We start from the raw sequence: 18,080 nt of genomic DNA on the forward strand, positions 1-18,080 counted from the left end.
TGAGATCGTTCACACGAGTTGTCCGCGACAGTTATATATTTTTGTGAGCGCCCTCGCTTCCCCCTACAACACGCAAAACCTCTACCTGTTGTGGAACTTGTATCTGTAGTCATCGGCGGCGACAATGTCCAGTAGAAGAATGTACTTGGCCTTGGCGTCCAGACCGGAAACTCGGAACTTCATCTGAGGAAACATCTGCCTAGACCCCCGATCAACACGTACAGTTCGATTAGATCGCTTGTTCGATTAAACGAGCTAACTTAAATTAGACTATCATGCAACTCGCAGTTATCTTAACTCGTATATCGTCCTTAAACTCGTTCGATCCTTGTATCATTGACAAAAATACATTATCCTCGCGTACATGTTGCTGAAAGTAACATGTCGTTTATGTTATCTCTGCGAAACACAAGGATAATGCGCGATATTTCCGATAAAAACGTTAAATTTCAGTCTAGAACGCATTTATTCAAGAATTCGCGAAAAACTCGTCTCTCGCGAGAAACAGCTTCGGCTCGGAGGATTCTCACTCCTGAAACGAGCTGAAATGGGATGAAACGCGCGTACTCGCGCGCGAGGAACGTCGCGCGGCCGCGAGTCACGTCGGCGACACCTGGTAGAATCCTGAAAGGTCGGAATAGAAACGTGCACGAGTCAATCCCGGCCGGCTGTCAGACGGCTTCCGAGGCGCGCGTTCTCTGGAATAAAAACCGGACCCCGTTCCCCGGGCCAGAAACCGACGACCACGGCCGTGCTGCGCCGCGGATCCCGGTAGCGGCCGTCAAGGTGCGTTCGGCCGAGGTGCGCGTCGAGGAATTATATTCGCCCGACACGAGAGATCTGGAAAATCGTCGCTCGGAATCACGTTTTTCGGACGCGGAGATCCGCCGTCCGTGCAGTTAGCCGGTTTCATAATGAAAGTTATGCGCGACGTGTTTTTCTCGCGCTTCGAGATTCCGCACGAGGGATTGCATCGGATCTGTATCGTCCTGCACGTGCTAATCACGTAAAAAAATAAACGTAGTAGCTACACTGTTTTTCTATATCGTAAAATGCTCCCTCGTAAAATCGGAAAAATAAATACGTGCACTTTGATTAACCCTCAGTTACCTTACGTTTTTAAACCCCGATATTACCTCACCAGGGTCTGAGGGACCCCTGCCGTTTTCTTTAGCTTGTATCTTTAAGACAAATGCATCAATTTGAAGTCTTTTTTTTTTTAATCGATGCGTCTTTTAAAGATCTACAAGACTGTGCAAGTTAGATTATTCCAAGTTAAAAAATGTAAATGTTATTTAAAAAAAAAGAAAGACGTGTTTTTTTGAAAAAGCGAAAAAGATTGCTTGTTTTCAAGTTGACGTAGTACTGACTAAAAAAAGATACAAGAGTTTTATGAACGTTTTAAAGACCCTGCACGTTTTAACAATGTGCAGGGTCTCTCAGACCCAGGTGAGGTAACTGAGGGTTAACTATAGTATTGTCTATTGTCACTTGCGCACTGATGATAAAATGTATCGCACTCGTAACATTATTGCGATTCAAGAATTTTTTAATAAAAAATTAATATAATTCAACAATATATATATAATAATTGGAGTATAGTAGACGTAATCAGTAAATTATACGTACATTTATATTCATCACATTTACATTATCATCACTATCATAATATATTTATATCTGACACATAATATATTTGCTATCGTAATAAAATATTTATATCTACCACGAAAATGTTCAATATACTACCAACTCCTTTGTAATATGCTTTCCAAGTTCCATCGCACTAAAAAATATTGCAGAATTTTATAAAGATATTTAAGAAACGCCATTATACCCTCGGACTTACGGGCACACTTCAACGTAAAGAGTTTCTTACTACGAAAAACTCAATTACCATAATTAGGCGTTATAACTCGCCAAGTTTAAGAAAATAGATTAGCAGGCCAAGTCATTATGATGTAATTATAGGCGACGGTGTACGAGGCAAGACGTTTCAGTACGTATAAACCTGTACCCAGCAATAAAGAGTCATTAATGGCAGCAAACAAAAGAATATTTACAACTTTACCGATTTTTTGTCTTTGTTCACGAAACTGTACTGCCCAGTCAGCTTTTAACAAATCGCTTTCCCAATAAGTAAGCAAATAAAAAATAAATATTAACTACAGAAGTTTTTGAACAATAAAATTATAAGAAAATGTCAAGTAAAAATTATTTTATATAAGGTTCACTCAATATTTATCGTGAATCAGACGAAATTAAGTTAATCAGCGATTCCAAAAAGATCTCGCGAATAAAGATCTGCTGCTGAATGTCGATCGAGGGCGGTTATCGAGAAGGGCCGATCGTTCGACTCGCGACGTCAAAGGTATCATGGGGATTTCTGGTAGCATCTGCCTACTGTCTGTCCGTTGAGACGTTCCCCGTCGAATTTCGGCGCGAGCGAGGACGAGACAGGATCTCGGCTCGGCGGCGCATTCGGTCGCGATAAACGAGACGCCGTTCTCATTCACGTCAAGGAGGACATTAAGCCGGATTATCCGCGCTATGTGAGCCAAAATATCCCGCGGGAGGAGACGCGCGCGCGAGAGTCCTGGCGATGAGTGCTGTCGACGCTGCATCGTTAAGCAAATGCTTCAGGACGCGGATGTCCTCCATTCGACGGCCACGTGAATATTGCGTAACGCTAATTGTAAGATATTTTAGTTTCGCCGCGCGAAAAATGTTTTGTTACGTCACGCGCTATGCAGACTTCTCAAATGTTTAGCGCGAGCATTATACGACATTTAATTAATTCACATCAAATTAATCAATGACACAAGAGTGTCGCATTGGTCTGTTTTCGATCGATTAAGAAATGAGCCGGAGACGTGTATAAACAGCCATTTTGTCTCTAATACATATTCAATATACCTACGAAATTAATTGCCGCAAGGACATACATAAAGCCAAAAAAAGTGCGACACTCTCACGGAATCTGGACGCAGATCTCCAAAACATATTGTGTTCGCGATGCGAAGTGTGGCGCTATATTATTTGATGATCACAGACAAGACGTTTAAAAAAAAAAAAAAAACCGGACGTACGTTATAACTCTGAAATCACTGCACGCAGGGTTAAGATTTATCCGGTTGTCTTATGTATCATATAGACGCGGCGCGACCTTCTCCTCCGTCGTACACAACTCTCAGCTGGTAGAAGCTAATGAGCGACAATACGAATAAACAAATTATGAACCGGCCGTTGTCGTCACAAGGCTGCTGAAAGCTGTAAATCGTCTGATAAAGGCGCCTTTGAGAGACCCGCTCTCGTCTCCGTCGCCGGCTCTTTCTTTCCTTAGCCGCCACACTCGACGACGTATCGCCGCACGAAACGATTCGATAAGACGCTTGCCAACGATCGAAAGCAGCTGTCCGTTCGTCCAAGTGACTACCATGTTTCCCAGACCCAACTTTGGGGACACACTGTCAATCGAGATAATCGCTCGTTAATCTTATTGTAATAGATCAAAGGTCAAAGCAACCAAAGTATGTTCATTTATAGAGCTTTATATCTATATGTAATATTTTTTCAAAGTAGTGGTGGTTTCCCCTTTATCTGTTTTATTTATTTATGACCTATGTAGATACGAAAGTGAAATAAATTTTGTGAAAACACAATATGCGTGTTTCATTTATATTTGTACCGTTGTTTTAAACTGCTTTAAACTAACGAGTGATGAAAAATGAATGTGAAGGTTTATGACTTTTTCACAGTGTTATTTATTTTGAAAACTCAACCGGGGGACATAGTTTCCTCTAGAAGAAAGGGCGTGACATTCCTCAGAAAGCCGAGGAGGCGCCGCTCGGCTTTAATGGCCATCCTCCTCCCAGATTACGGGAAAGGGGCTTTCGAAGTCTACGGATCAGAGCCTTACGGCAGCGGTCGAGTCATCAGAAGTATTTATCGGCGATCCCTATCCTCATTACAGTTTATGTTGACGTCGGGAAGAACGAGAAATTAGGTGTCGAGATCGAGCCGCGTTGCTGTTGTCGACGCCGTGTCAATGTCTGTGCCGGCAATAATACTAAAAATTAGATCGTAAAAAAAGCGATCGCGCGCACGATAAATCGTATTCGAGAAAATTAAACGGAACCACGGGATACGGCCCGGCCGACGATGGCATTCTTTTCTATGATTTCTACTTCGAGATCGCCGAGTATGCAAAAATTGTGTAATCTTTCGGTGTCGATGAAATTCATAAATTTCCCAAAGAGCAGTTTTAAATTACACGTAATCCTATTATTCTTAATCTTAATTCTCCGCGAAAAGAAATGAAAATAATATACGATGCAATAATCCCGACATTGAAGTCGGTAAAAAGTTAAGATAATGATCGCGAAACGAAGAGTCAACGGTGTTCACTTTCTCACTTATATATGCACGGTGCATGTAATGCTACGCCTATGTCCCGCGATTATTGCTATTAAATATGTAGCGTGTGCGACGACACAATTACATCGGGAAAACGATAACGGCAGCCGTGACGATATCGCGTTATGATTGATTCGCGGAGGTATCGCGCGATGAAACGGAATAGAATACAAAATAAAGCGGCAACGTAAAACGGGTAACTTTGTCGAGGCACCTGCTCCGTCCGACATTCGATCTCATCCGCCGTTTCCTTCCTCGTTTGTAATTCTTCGTCCCGCTACAATGTTCAAAGGGCTTTACACATAGCAATCTCCATCTCTCTCTCTCTCTCTCTCTCTCTCTCTCTCTCTCTCTCTCTCTCTCTCTTTCTCTCTCTCTCTCTCTCTCTCTCTCTCTCTCTCTCTCTCTCTCTCTCTCTCTCTCTCTCTCTCTCTCTCTCTCTCTCTCTCTTTCTCTCCCTCTCGAGCGTCTCGCGTCACTTTATATTCCCATATGGCATATGGTATACTCCCATTTTCGAGACTCTCGATCGATCCACTGCGCGAACCTGTATCGCGGATGCCATCGCTAATAAGTTGGAAGATGCTAATCTTTTTAATCGATATATATATAATTTATGCTCTTCTCTCCACTCACGATGATCGCGATGATCACGATGATCGCAATTAACGATCGATCGGATGGACCCATTCTTTTTATAACAGCGTATAATCCTGTCAGATTAATTGTAACTTTAACTCTCTGTGCCTCATAATATAACTATAATTAGCATATGCAAATACGTTTAATTAATTACACGTTATATAAATATTAATTATACATGTAGGTATTAATTATATGCACAGAAACACGTGACACCGAACTCAATATTTTTATCGTCTTCATTTCGATCATTTCAATTTATCTCCTCCCTTTCTCTCCCTCCCCCTCTCTCGCTATATCTATTTATCTCTCCCTCTCTCTCTCTCTCTCTTTCTCTCTCGACGCGTTTTGCCTCGTACACACGGAAGTGGGCTGCCAGTTTCGGGTTTAACCACAGAGATGCACTTCCGGGACACCCAGTACATCCATCCCCGGTACTGCGCTTTCCGCGGTGTATGGCAGGTGGAAGAGAGATCGCTTCCACGAAACCTCAGGAGCCCGCGGTGATGTGCAAGAGCACGACGACGACGCGAGGAGACGACGACGAGCGGAGCGCGTGCATGCATCCTCTTCCCGCCGACACAGCGTGCACACATACGCGTGTCTCTCCTTCTCTCTCTCGTGACGACGACGCGCGAGCTTACCTCGTCCGCCCCACGAAACCACCGCTTGTCCTTCTCCTTCTCTCTTCTCACGTATATTTGTTTCTCGGACGGCGCTAATTTTCGGCGTTACGGCTCTATCGGCGGAGCCCGATCTAGATGCGGCCTCGGGCGTTTTTTCAGCGTTTCGTGCCGGCCCTGTGGCTTCTGCCTCGTTAACGAGAGACGGAGAAACGCCGGAGAAGCGGTTGCACGCCGATCGAATACGCGTATACCTCACACACGCGTACTCTGCTTTGCTCGACGAAGCATCGAGTTTCTATTTCTATAGTCGCGATGATCGCCGATTCTTGATACAGCAAAACGTGATAACTCCTTATCAAATAATTGATCACACAAACGTTCGGAAAAAATAAGAAAAAGAAAAAAATGGGCATTTTGTTAGGGAGGGGGAGGTCATGGATGTTAATTTTTTTCAAATACATTAACTCACTAAAAAAACATCGAACTTTTAATCGTTGATATTAATAATATTCAATCATTTATAAGTGCAATGCATGTCTCTCTTTCTCTATCGGTCATTCATTCATTATTTACATATAACGGGAGGAAAAAATAAGAAGAATAATAAAGTTCTTTAAGCGAAAGTGATCCTACGAAACAATTTCATTCGTGAGTACCGCAGTTACGTAAATCCAAGAGCCTTACTCGAACATAAATAAGGAGCAGCTCGCTCCTAGCGAAATATCTCTTACGATATTGTCGATGAGTAATGACGACAAATAGGGGAGAAAAGGGACGGCGCAAGCACACAGGTGCACGTTGCTGCTGCTGCTGCTGCTGTTGCCTTCTCTTCGTCGTTACGAGAGTCGGAGTCGCGCCGATATCTCGATGGAGATACACCCGCCGCGGCCGTCGGTTCGATGAAACCAACCGCGGATTTACGACGCGGACAGACGGGCGATAGATGTAATCGTCGTGTGAATCGCGCCTTATTTACGACAGCTGATTACGCACGCTGGTTTCGCACTTCCGAAAGGTGATATTTCTCATTTATTAAAAATGCAAGAAGGATGCCGGAGGAATGAGGACGAACGGGTTACAGGCGCGAGAATGAATGAACGATCTAAACAATACATTTAAAAAAACGCGTCCAACTTTCATAGTTTTATCTGAGAAAATAAAAATCTATGTTTTTCTTTACCGCGTGATTATACACAGCAAAAAAGTGTTGCTTTTTTTCTCAGTGTGTATAAATACAACTTTTATCACAACTTTTACTAATTTATAAATTTTCAAAGATCATTTCCCTTTCAAGGAGGATTCCCTTCATCTCTTCACGCTACAATTAAGAAAGGCCCTCGAGCTCTTCACGTGCGTACTTTTTTTTCGCGGCGCCGAGAAATTCAAACGACGCGGCGACGTGCCGATGATGGAACGTTACGACTTTGCGCGACTAATCGTTACGATTTCTCCCGGGTCGTGGCCGGCGGGCGTAGAAAAAGAAGCCTCGTTATTATCCCCGACGAGAGCGAGCTTCCTGGTAAGGCGTAACGACACGGCGCGGCGAACGGATAATGCTCGTCGTCCGGCAACTGTAACGCGCATACCGCCGCATCACTTTTATGCAACGCGCCCAAGAGGGCCTGGACCGATCCTCCCCGCCCTCGCCGTCACGTTCCCCTTCGTCGATAAATCGAAGGGGGAAATCGTTATTTACGGCGCGTCATTACACGCGACGGGGACGCGCCACCGAAAGAATCCCGCGCAACCCGGTAGCTTTAAGTTAATTTATTTTATCGCTAAGAGCGCGCTCTGCGCGGCCACCGATGATTTGCTCTCGCGTCCCTTTCGCATGCCCATTTATTTATCTGTGCCCGCCAATCTCCGCCGCTCCTTATCGCCTTCCTCTCCTTCTTCAACCTCCCGCCGATCTCAGGCCACGTAACGGGTGACACGCGAATCGTGCACGGTACATATAAAAGCCCTCCGCGAGTTGTACCTTTATTAAGAGATTGTTAATCGATTGAGTAATTTTTCTTTTAACATTGCTGGCCGAGTTTTGTTTAGTTTAAAGCAAGAGTTCGCGTGTGTAATTAAAATTTGTCTATTTTGATGCGAATTGTACGTGTTTCATCAATATGACAAATAACCGCAAATTTTAATAAAAATTTCCTTTCGAAGATCACGCACGAGCGACCAATCTTTTTCGACCCTCTATTCCGGAAACACCGGTTGCAAGGACACCGTTAATCGTATTCTTCACGCTCTCCAAGCTAAGAAGCATAAAGTATGGGTTTAAGGAATCGCACGACGTAGGTACCCTCTGCGTAAAAGAGCCGCCGCCGCGCCGTGCAGAGGAAATTAAAAAATCCCCTCGAAACTACACCGTAAATCGACCACATCGCGAACATGCTCCTCTTCGTCTCGAATCCCGATGAATCAATCGTATATTACAAAATTATCGCGTGCACCTCCGGCGTCGTTATTTTAATCTGCTTACGCCGTTACGCAAATTTATCGACGCGCCTCTCGTAACTATACGCGCACCGGCGTTCTCCTCGACGCTTCGATCTTCGATGTCGGAAAGAAGCAAAACACGCCGGAAAAGAGCGGGGAAGAGCGTAGCGAGAACAGAAGGAGGCGAGGAGAGGAGACTTTATGGGACGACGAAGGGCAGGACGCAAATCTATTCGCGAATTGACAGTGAAAAAGAGAAGCAAGAGGAGCGAGGAGAGGAGAGTCACCTTCTCCGCCACCTTCCTCCCCTCCTCCTTCTCGCCACCCTGTTCAATCCTCTCGGCTGCGCGAGAGTCTTGTCGAACAAATCGGTACAAACGATCGTCGTAAAGCAGTTAAGGCCGAGTTTATATACGCCTTTCTACCGCAGGGCCCCGCGTAGAGGGCCCCGAAGAGAGATGAGCGGGCGCGATAGGGAAAGCGATAGTCGGCGCTCTCGGGGCACCGCCAGGGTTTCGAGAGAGCTGCTTCTCCGTTCATCCTTCTGGCTGCATCTCCTCTTCACGGGACCCCCGCAGCGAGGAACTTTTTTAACCGGATCCGAGAGAGGAGGATCGACGGAACATACCGAAGTCGCGTCTCCACCGAAAGTTTCTCCGAACCTTTCGTCCCTTTTTATTACTGGCGCGATTCGGACGAGACGGAAAAGCGACGCGTGTCTTTGTTTCAGTTTTGAACTCGGGGAGAGAGACTCAAAACAACTATTTCATATATATCTCCAGTTTTTGTGGTTTTTTTTTCAACTTAAATTAGATACAGTTTTCCAGCTTTATCTTTATTCTCCATAATAATTCTTTAAATAACACGATCATCTTTTCAATACTTCGCTTTCGATTGCACGTGCGACTTGAAAGAAAAAAGAAACTGTGACGTAACGTTATACAGCGCGAAATTAAGAAAAGAACTTAGAAGGAAATGAATCACTAATCAAGGACCCCGCGGGTCCCCCGAGTGTCAAATGCACTTTCATCGCTTCCTGTTGCTCCGAAGGACAACGGGCAACAAGTTTCGTGGCCGAGGAGACTCCGTGGTAGCTCCGGTATAATTCCGGGCATTTATGACTTGCCAAGAACAAATAATAATTTAGTGGGCGTCTCCGGCCTTCACCCCCTGCTCGGAGAAATCCCCCTCCTCCCCCCGCGGACGAAACCCCTTTCTCGCCGACCACACTGTATAAATAACGAGTGGCGCCAGCCGAACTTCCACTGTTACATTATCTCTTATGGTTTACACGCTATAGGGCACGCCATGGCCATCATTATATCTCTCGTCTTCGCTCCGTGCGTGCGCGCCACACATCCGCGTGCCTACGTGTGCGTGTGTGAGCGCGGAGGCTCTCCGCGTCGTGATCTCGCCATGCGGCCGTCCCTATAGGATTTCTTATTAGTCCTCTTCAACTCAGGTGTGAGAAACTCGGAGAACTCGGCTCGATCGTAATGACGCACGATCGATTACGTACCGGGTGTCGTAAATTTACAGCCGCTATAAAATATGACGGAAAGGATCAGCGTGGCGTACAAGAAAAAATCTGTTATTAAAATTAACACTCGCTTTCACTCCCACTGATTTTTCATCGGTTCTATATTTTTGTGCACAGCGCACGAAATAACAATCGACGGCGATTTGTAGCGTTAATTATTTGACATCATTAAATATTAAAAGAGAAAGAAGAAAATAACGTGATTGATGTTATAATGGTAGCAATGTTTATCCCCCTCCCTCCCTCCCTCCCTCCCTCTCTCTCTCTCTCTCTCTCTCTCTCTCTCTCTCTCTCTCTTCCTCTGACTTTCGAATTAATAGAGACTGCTGGAAGTGAGGTAAACCACGTCCCGTGCAGCGTGTAGCGGCAGCTGGTGAATGGCGAGGTACCTATTAAAGTCCTCCAGATAAAGCGCGAGATTAACTTACCCGCATACGATCGCTAATTAATCAGATCCAGCTTGTCGCTGCTGGCTTAATATCGCGCCTGTGATATACGCGTACAGAATAACGATCGCGCGAAGAACGATCTCGCGACGCTCGAAACTCGCTTCACGCTCGAGTTGATCAATACTCAGTTATTTATCCGTTCACCGAAACGCGCAGATAAACACGATCGATCGAATTCAATCGCGATCGATTCAATTAAATTTCCTTCTATACTGATGTGTGAAATGACGAATAAAAGCTTGGTGATTTTCGAAGAAATTAAATCAACTTAATTAATAATTTTTAGGCTCCGTGATAGAATTTCTGAGAATTTCAAGACGGTCGAAAATGAGCCGCTGAAAAAGTGACGAACGCGTGAGCGCGGAATCTACAAATTCAAGATCTTTTTTATTGCACCCCACCTCTCGCCTGGCGTTTCACATTGAATTCACACTTTCCACGCCGTGGGAAAGGGGTTGGCTCGCGCGTCATATTCAAGTGGCGTAGGTTAGGCCGAAGGCGAAGAAGACGCCCGTAACAGCTTTCTATTTGCATACCACCGCCTCCCCGCGTTTTCATCCGCGAGGCCCCCCCTTTCAACACCACCGTTATTTGCATTCAGAAATTGGCCGTCGACCGCCGCGCGGCGATCTCCTTCCTTCCTTCCTGCCTGCTTGCCCGTCTTGCCTATATGCCACGCCACGTATCGCGTTCTCTATCCCTTCGTTGTCCTTGCCTTCGGAAATTTTGAATGAGCCACCAGCTTGGACGAGATCCATTTATTTAACGGTGAGAACAATGTCACCTTTAATTATTTTAAACGTGCAAGTAACAAGAGTATTAATTAATTCACCAACACGCGTTTGACCTCGCTTTTGACTCTTTAAAAAGCATTTTAGCGAAGCAATAGGCTTCGTATAAACATAAATTAAAATTTTATCCGTCAATATACATATATATTATATCTGTCATTATAAATATATTTATGAAATATATATTTTATCATCTCTAAGTTGTGTGTCTAAAAAGATACAACGTGTCTAGATATGTATCTGTTTGAATTAAATTTACAATCTACCAACTTACGATATTGGATTGTTCGGCCTGTTATAGCTCTTTTTTTTAACGTTTGTAACTCATGTAAATGTATTTATGCGAATAACGTTGAGTTTTGTAATTTTCTAATCGCTTTAACACATTCAGTATACGTCGGCTTATCCGATCCTTTTTTTTCCTAAGTCTGAATTTGAGAATATTCGTCTACGATATATCCACAAATTTAATTTTGACGTAGCAACTGTAACGGGGGGAAGAGGGGAGCCGAGAGGAGGATTTCGTCGGACGCAAGAAACTATAATTATCCCCCTTCCGCGCGCGTATCAGTCCCGACAGTTTATATTTCGTAATTATAAAAATGAACGCGCTGCTGTGTCCATCAAGATTTAACCCAGCTGTAATGCACGTAATACGATGCCGGTAAAAATCCGCGGCCATTAAACGCGCCGCGTTGTTATACATTCGTGCGATACGAGCGCGCGAGCGCGCCGTGCGAGTCGAGGCGAATGCGATGCGCGATGCACAGAGGAAATGTGTGTCGCGAGGCGCTTAATTAGACACTTCATGGACGTGCACCTATCGTGTTCAAGGACCGATAACGTTACAACGTTTTTATCGCAAACTTGAGCCGATCTGCGCGTCATCGACGATTCTCTAATCTCTATTTCGTTATCGAACGTAGCCATCGCCGATCACGATTTCGGCCGTACGCGTTTCTTCCCTTTTCAGACGCTCCTTCAGGTAACAGCGCTTTGCATTCCATATTGACAATGTACATTCGGGACATCGGTATACTTTACCCTCGACATTAACCGAGAAAACCGACGTCGCTCATCCCGACGTCGATGCCGTGTTAAGTTCGAGCGGGCCCGCTTTCAACGTGCCCCGTCGAGTTTGAAGCGCGTCGAAAAAGATGATCTCGACGTATCGCGAGAGGATATAATAGGTATCGTGCGCTCTACTGACGGATAATAAAGCTCTCGCACCTGTTTGAGACGCACGTCAGATTGCAATCGCCGTTTAATCCCGCCGAGCAACGCGCGGCGGCAATTTTAAATTAATATATTCCCGCGGAATTCGATCCGATAACGTCCATCCGATCGCCTTTTTTCCCCCGCGGCCCGATAACGAGCCGAGAGCCATCGGTGTGTACGCGTGCTTTCCGGGTACACGCGGCATCGCCGATCGATGTATCGCGGCCGATCGATCAAGATCCGGCACTGTGCAACCGGCACACAACCGAGCGCTGCCGTGAAAGCCGACGTGCGCTTTAACGGATTATTACGTGGCGTAATGCGAGGAAGGGCTAAAGTTACATCACACGCTATACGGATTTATGAATCGTTACCATTGGCAATAACGTATCGAATTCGCGCGTAAATGCTTCGATATCATTTCACCGATTGTTCATCACACCGCGGGATGTAAATTGTTCCCGGCGATCCTCTCCTCCCTTTCCGTGCGTTAACGAATTTTCTACGTTTGCGGAATTTTTCACCAAGTGCGAGTAAAATATGGCTCCAGACGACTGTTCTCCTCGCGACACCGATTTAATTATCGCGATATCGGAACGCGGTCGACGTTTCCGCGCATGATATCTCGTGATTTCGTTCCATTTGCATTTATCGCGCGTACTTAAAGCGCGGTCTTAAAGACGACGCATCCCGTAACAATACCGCTCGACACAAATAAATAACTGTCCGGCGGTAATTTGATGCAACGTGTCCTACAAAGAACGGGAATTTATATGGCCTGCGCATCGGTATCCTCGAACTTCACCTGTATTTTTATTGCCCTGGAAAACCGTCGCGCATAAGCAAATCGCGAGCACGATTATCCCCGTATTCATGATGGATAGTCCGCGACAAACGGCAAGAAAATGTCACGGCGCAAGTGTATCGCCGTGACAATGCAGCGTATTTAACGCCTCATTACCGCGTCGCATGCTAATATATTCGCAATAACCTTCCGGTACGTGGCATTGACTAGCAATTGTAAGTAGTAATTTCTATGCATTCATCACCTGTTCGAAAATTTTCATTTGACAGTGAATTTTAAGGTGTAATTTAAATATATACTTGCAACTATATTATAATAAACGTGAATAGTCCAGCAATATTCATTCAGTAATAAACGTGACGGGGAAAAGATGGACAAAAAGCATGCGAGAAATATATTACGAATGATTTCAATCGTCAGGCAAGAAAAAGCAGGCGTAAATAAAATTTATTTATCTCCTCCACTTTCATATATTTCCACAAAAGCCCGTGTTTTTTTCCATCTCGGAATAACTTTAATGTTGCTGAAAAAAATTGAGCTATCGGATGGTAAAGCTCAACGATGGAAATTCAATCAATATGGATGCGTATGACTTGCATGAAACCGACACGCGCCGTGTTTCGCGCCGATCGTTAAACGCCGCTCGCGGTGTGAAAAGTGCGGATTTCCACGGATAGTTGGAAGCTCACGAGCAAGAAAAATAATTTTAAAGCGCGGGTTCAGCGGGTTCTCTCCCGAGCGTCACGCCGCGCGGCGCGCGCAAAACAGCTTCGCGTGCGAGGCGATACGATGCACTATTTTGTAATCGCGTGTACTTTTGTAGCCTTGAAACGACGCCGCGAAGTGCCGTCGAAGATAAGGACATTCGCGTTTGAGTTCAAAATAAAAAAAAAAACAGAAACGAAATCGGTGGAGAAAGTTTGTGAGGAGCAAAGAGAGGAAAAGAAGGGAAGAAACGCGGATAAAAAGCGGTGTTGAAAGACATTAAAACAAATGGAAACGAATGGATGATTTGAGGCTGAAACGGATTCGCGCGCGCGCGGTAATAATTTAACTTGATAATATATGTATAACGAAATATCAAAGAGAAAATTAATTGCGAATGCAACGAAAAAAATTAAGTATAACGAGGTGCAGCAGAGAGGCAAAAATAAGATGAGACAAGGTGGTTGAAGACACGAAAAGCCTGTCGACCGAACAAATAATACGATAAGCGCCGCTGGGGGAACAGATCATTTCTTTCTTTTTACTTATTTTTTTTAAATATAAACCCGCGAAAGAGATCGCCGGCAGCCGCGGGACAACCTGTCGTTACGTCGGGATCGCGAATGAAATAACGAATTGAAATTACGCAGTTGTGTCTCTTCTCGCATCGTTTTTTTTTTTTTTTTTTTTTCCCCATAACGCGAGACAGTCTGCGTGACGAAAATTCGCACGGCGAGCAAGGCCGCGTGAGGGAAAGGTGTAGCCGATATAACATGTGGAGCTGTTAGAGACAAAGTGCCCGCGGCACGTACGAGCGCGGTAATGAATTGACGCTTTGGCTAATATTTATGAGCGGTGATGCAAGAATGCGACGATTATACCCCCCCCTCCTCCCTCGATTTGTGTAATTACCGGGCGCGTAGAATGCACGGGACAACTATCGTTTCACTGGCACGGAAAGATTATAGGCCTCGAATGCGAATACGTTGCGCTAATGCTCCGCGAACAGGGGCGTCGCTCACATTTTTCTTTTTTTATCGCGTGTGCATTTTCGACACATGGACACCATCTCGAGTGTCGAGAAAACGGTGGTCTTAAATCAACGCTCGTGCAATTCTCGCGTCCATTTCGGTTTTCTCTTTTTTTTTCTGCTTCGTGAAATGTCTCGCCCGCGGATTGTGATCTTCCGAGGGTCGCGGCTGACTCTCGTCGAAGCGTAAAGCGTAAAACGCGATACTTCGCAGGCGGAAAAACTAGCGGAACGTGAGAAGGCTTAAAGTCGTCCAGTGCAGATATAATCGCTCTTAAAGAGTGTGACCCAGAGAGCGAAGGGCGCGCCGAGGGAGTGCGAAGCGAGGCACTTTAAAAAATAAGAGCTCGACTATTCGCGCCTCAATTCTTTGCACATCTCGCTCCGAAATACGATGAAACCGAAACGTCGACTCGCCGTTACGAACTGTCGGTTTCAATATCCCGACACGAGAGACTTCCTTATTAGCGTCACGCGAAGTTCGCGAAACGAGTCGATCGCAATGACGCAAGCTGCTTTCGCACCGAAAAACAAACGGCAATATACACTTTATACATATCTCTAATATTAACAATCTAATCTCACACAATTGCATTTTTAATCCAACGATCAATTTAAAAAAAAAAAAAAACAGATTACGGCTCGCGTTATTATGCTATAATGCGTCAGTAATTTACATTGTTCACGCGCTTGTGTAATTACGTAAATTATTTTTATGGCATAAAATACTGAAAATTATATTTTAATGTTTAAAAAGTATTTAATTTGTAGACTCAGTTTCAATGTATATATAGATATTTAATCGATTTTATATGAACAAAATTATCCAACTTGCTTCATGAATCTCTTCGTTACATTCAAGTAACGACGCTACGTTGCTGCACTTCAGAGTAAAAAAAAATTAGGTGTAAAAGGTCGAGGCACGTGACAAAGAGAAGCTTCTAGCAATGGCTCGACAGGGGAGGGACGGTATTTTCACCGACGGCTTTCAAACACCCTCATCTCGTTCGCGGGGACCGTAATTGAACCGCAACCCCGAAGAAAACGTCGATACATGACGGAGGATATACCGACACTTCCAACACAATCGCGGCATGCATTTTCAGGTTCGCACGCGCGTGTGAGCCCGCTATACGGCTAATTATATCGAGCTCGTTACTCCGCGACAAGCGCGCGCGACCCTGCGCGTAGAAGAGGCACAAGAGGGGAAGAGGGAAAAAAAAGTTTGTCAGTAAGGGTGCGCATTTGCGTTGAACGCAGAACGGAGAAACTACGTGCGAACCTGTCACGCATGCGCGCGTGCGATAGAGATGGGGTGAATTCCAGCTGTTGACCCGAGAAAAAGAGAGACGAACGAAAGAGAGAGAGGGGAAGAAAGACAGAGGGAGAGAAAGGCGAGAGGAAAACAGACGCCGCATCAAAGATGCGGAACAATACGAAGAAAAAAAAGATGCTGCGTCCTTATAAGTGTGTTTCAAGAATATTGTCGAGATACCATCGACACCGTTCACTTATACGTTATTTTTCACATGTCGCATTGGTACTTATTAGATTAAACACGGGATATTACCATACCCCGAAGCAACGTTTTGCAATTCACGCAAACTTGACTTTAAAGACGCGCGCGCGATTCCTCTTTAGATTCAACGATTCGCGAAATAAACGATATACCGAGCGAGTTGAGTATATTCGTGTTTCACAAGACGTCGAAAATGGCACGAGACGCGACCGGCTCGTGCCGGCGTTGGCCAAGAAACTGAAAGTGACGAAGATGAATCCTGTTAAGCCGATTACATAAGATTTCACGGGTCTGCCTGCGTCTCTTTGATGGCTCGCGCTTTGTTTACCCGCGGTCACTCCGCGCGCGCGAGCCTATTTGATTTAGAAATCAGAAGAATTAAAGCGCTTACACGTCTCATCGTTAAGTCAATCCGTCAGGCCTCGCGGGCTGAAAGTGGATTTTGGCAGCGCTGGGCATTGATGAATTTCGTACCAGTCTCTTAACTGGCGCGTTCTCTTAATTCCGTGCCGTGGCGAGCACGCGCACACGCGTGCATGCACGCGTGTGCGTGTGTAAAACGCTCGTACGTGAAACTCGTGAATGGCGAGCAATTTGAGGGCAGTCGCGAAGGAGGAGGGGAGATAATTTTGGGGCCCCGAAGCCCTACTGCCCCCCTGCCTCCTCGTCGTGGCGCTGACTCCTTGTTCGGGGCAGCACGAACACGAGCACAGCGAAAATTTTCGCCCGAACCTCGTCCCCCCTTCGTCTCGTCATTGTCCCTCTTTCTCTTACTCTCATTCGCTCTTTGTCGTCCTCCTTGCTCGAGCGAGACGAGCTGCTCCTCGGGCGCCTCACCACACGATCCATTCGGGCAAGAGTTTGTGTATCGCAACGGGTCCGGGTAATATCTCGTTTAGAAAGATTACAGGTTCGAGAAGAGGCTGCCAATGTATAAAACAAACATCGTTAAGGCAGCCCTATACTTAAGACCTCCCCACCCGTTTCCGGCCCCACCCCACGTACCCCCTCTGGCATTACATGCTCGCTATTATGTGCATCTACGATACTGCTGCGTCTCGTTATACTTGCCCGTGTATGTGTGTGCATAGGGTGTCACGGAAACCGTCGAGAACAGTAGCAGGCATATATTCCCCAGAAAAATTCAAAGCATTACGGACTTATTATGCGACAAATTGAGCTTCGAGTCAACATAATGTTGTTTCTCAGTTATCTTCATCCTTAATGCAAATTTTTGTATTGCCGTAATATTTACTTAACACGCAAAGATAAAAAAGTTACTAACGTCAACGATCAACCGTGAAAAATTCGCTAAACAGCGTGGAACTTCTTGCTGCTTTTTTCCCCCGAAACACCCCGTACAAAATTACAAATATACACATGCACCGCGGTGATGCTGCGGGCGAGAGACGAAAAGGGTGAGAAGGAGAGGGCGGGGAACATCTTGTGGATCACGCACGCTCCAAGTGTAAATGCGCTTTGCGTGTGGTGGCGAAACGTGTCAAGCGCGTACGCCGTATTGAGACGTAGACCACCGGACGGGGTTCGAGCGCGGGGTCCGGCGAACGGGCCCCGGCATAATTTCCACGCGTATAATTATCGATGATCGGCCGTTACGGGGGCCCGGCGCGGTGCGGCTTTCGCTCGGTGTTTCGCTGAAACCCGATCGTGAACGGGCGGATACTACGACCGGACGATGGCGGGAGAGACGAGGAAGGAGAGAAGGCAGATTGGGCCTCTCTGACGGTTATTATTTATCGATGGAGATTGATTTAGAGCGCTGCCAGTCGTCGGAGATTGCGATCGATCGGCACCGTTCGAATCGCGAGCGCCGAGCGATTTTCGATCAATCGGAGGGACCGGTTGTCCGGTTCTAATAACAACACTAAGCCAAATCTACTCA

General features: G+C 45.6%; 1 protein-coding gene and 1 long non-coding RNA gene across 9 annotated transcripts in view; one reads left to right on the top strand and one right to left on the bottom strand.

The window, feature by feature from the left end:
• The window catches only part of LOC143896803 (uncharacterized), a 216,227-nt gene that overhangs the window by 99,244 nt on the left and 98,903 nt on the right, over positions 1-18,080 (top strand). The window lies entirely within an intron of this gene.
• The window catches only part of Bi (T-box transcription factor bifid), an 87,317-nt gene that overhangs the window by 56,050 nt on the left and 13,187 nt on the right, over positions 1-18,080 (bottom strand). For 6 of the 7 annotated variants that reach the window (XM_077404845.1, XM_077404843.1, XM_077404841.1 and 3 more), the window contains exon 3: positions 86-199. The exons of the other annotated variant lie outside the window; for it this stretch is intronic. In XM_077404845.1, the coding sequence (XP_077260971.1) occupies positions 86-199 (114 nt within the window). The remainder of the gene's footprint in view (positions 1-85; positions 200-18,080) is intronic. 7 annotated transcript variants of the gene reach the window in all.

The sequence above is a fragment of the Temnothorax americanus genome, unplaced genomic scaffold (genome assembly GCF_048541705.1).
Source record: "Temnothorax americanus isolate GAGA-0224 unplaced genomic scaffold, ASM4854170v1 Scaffold2, whole genome shotgun sequence".
In the NCBI taxonomy this organism is placed as follows: Eukaryota; Metazoa; Arthropoda; class Insecta; order Hymenoptera; family Formicidae; genus Temnothorax; species Temnothorax americanus.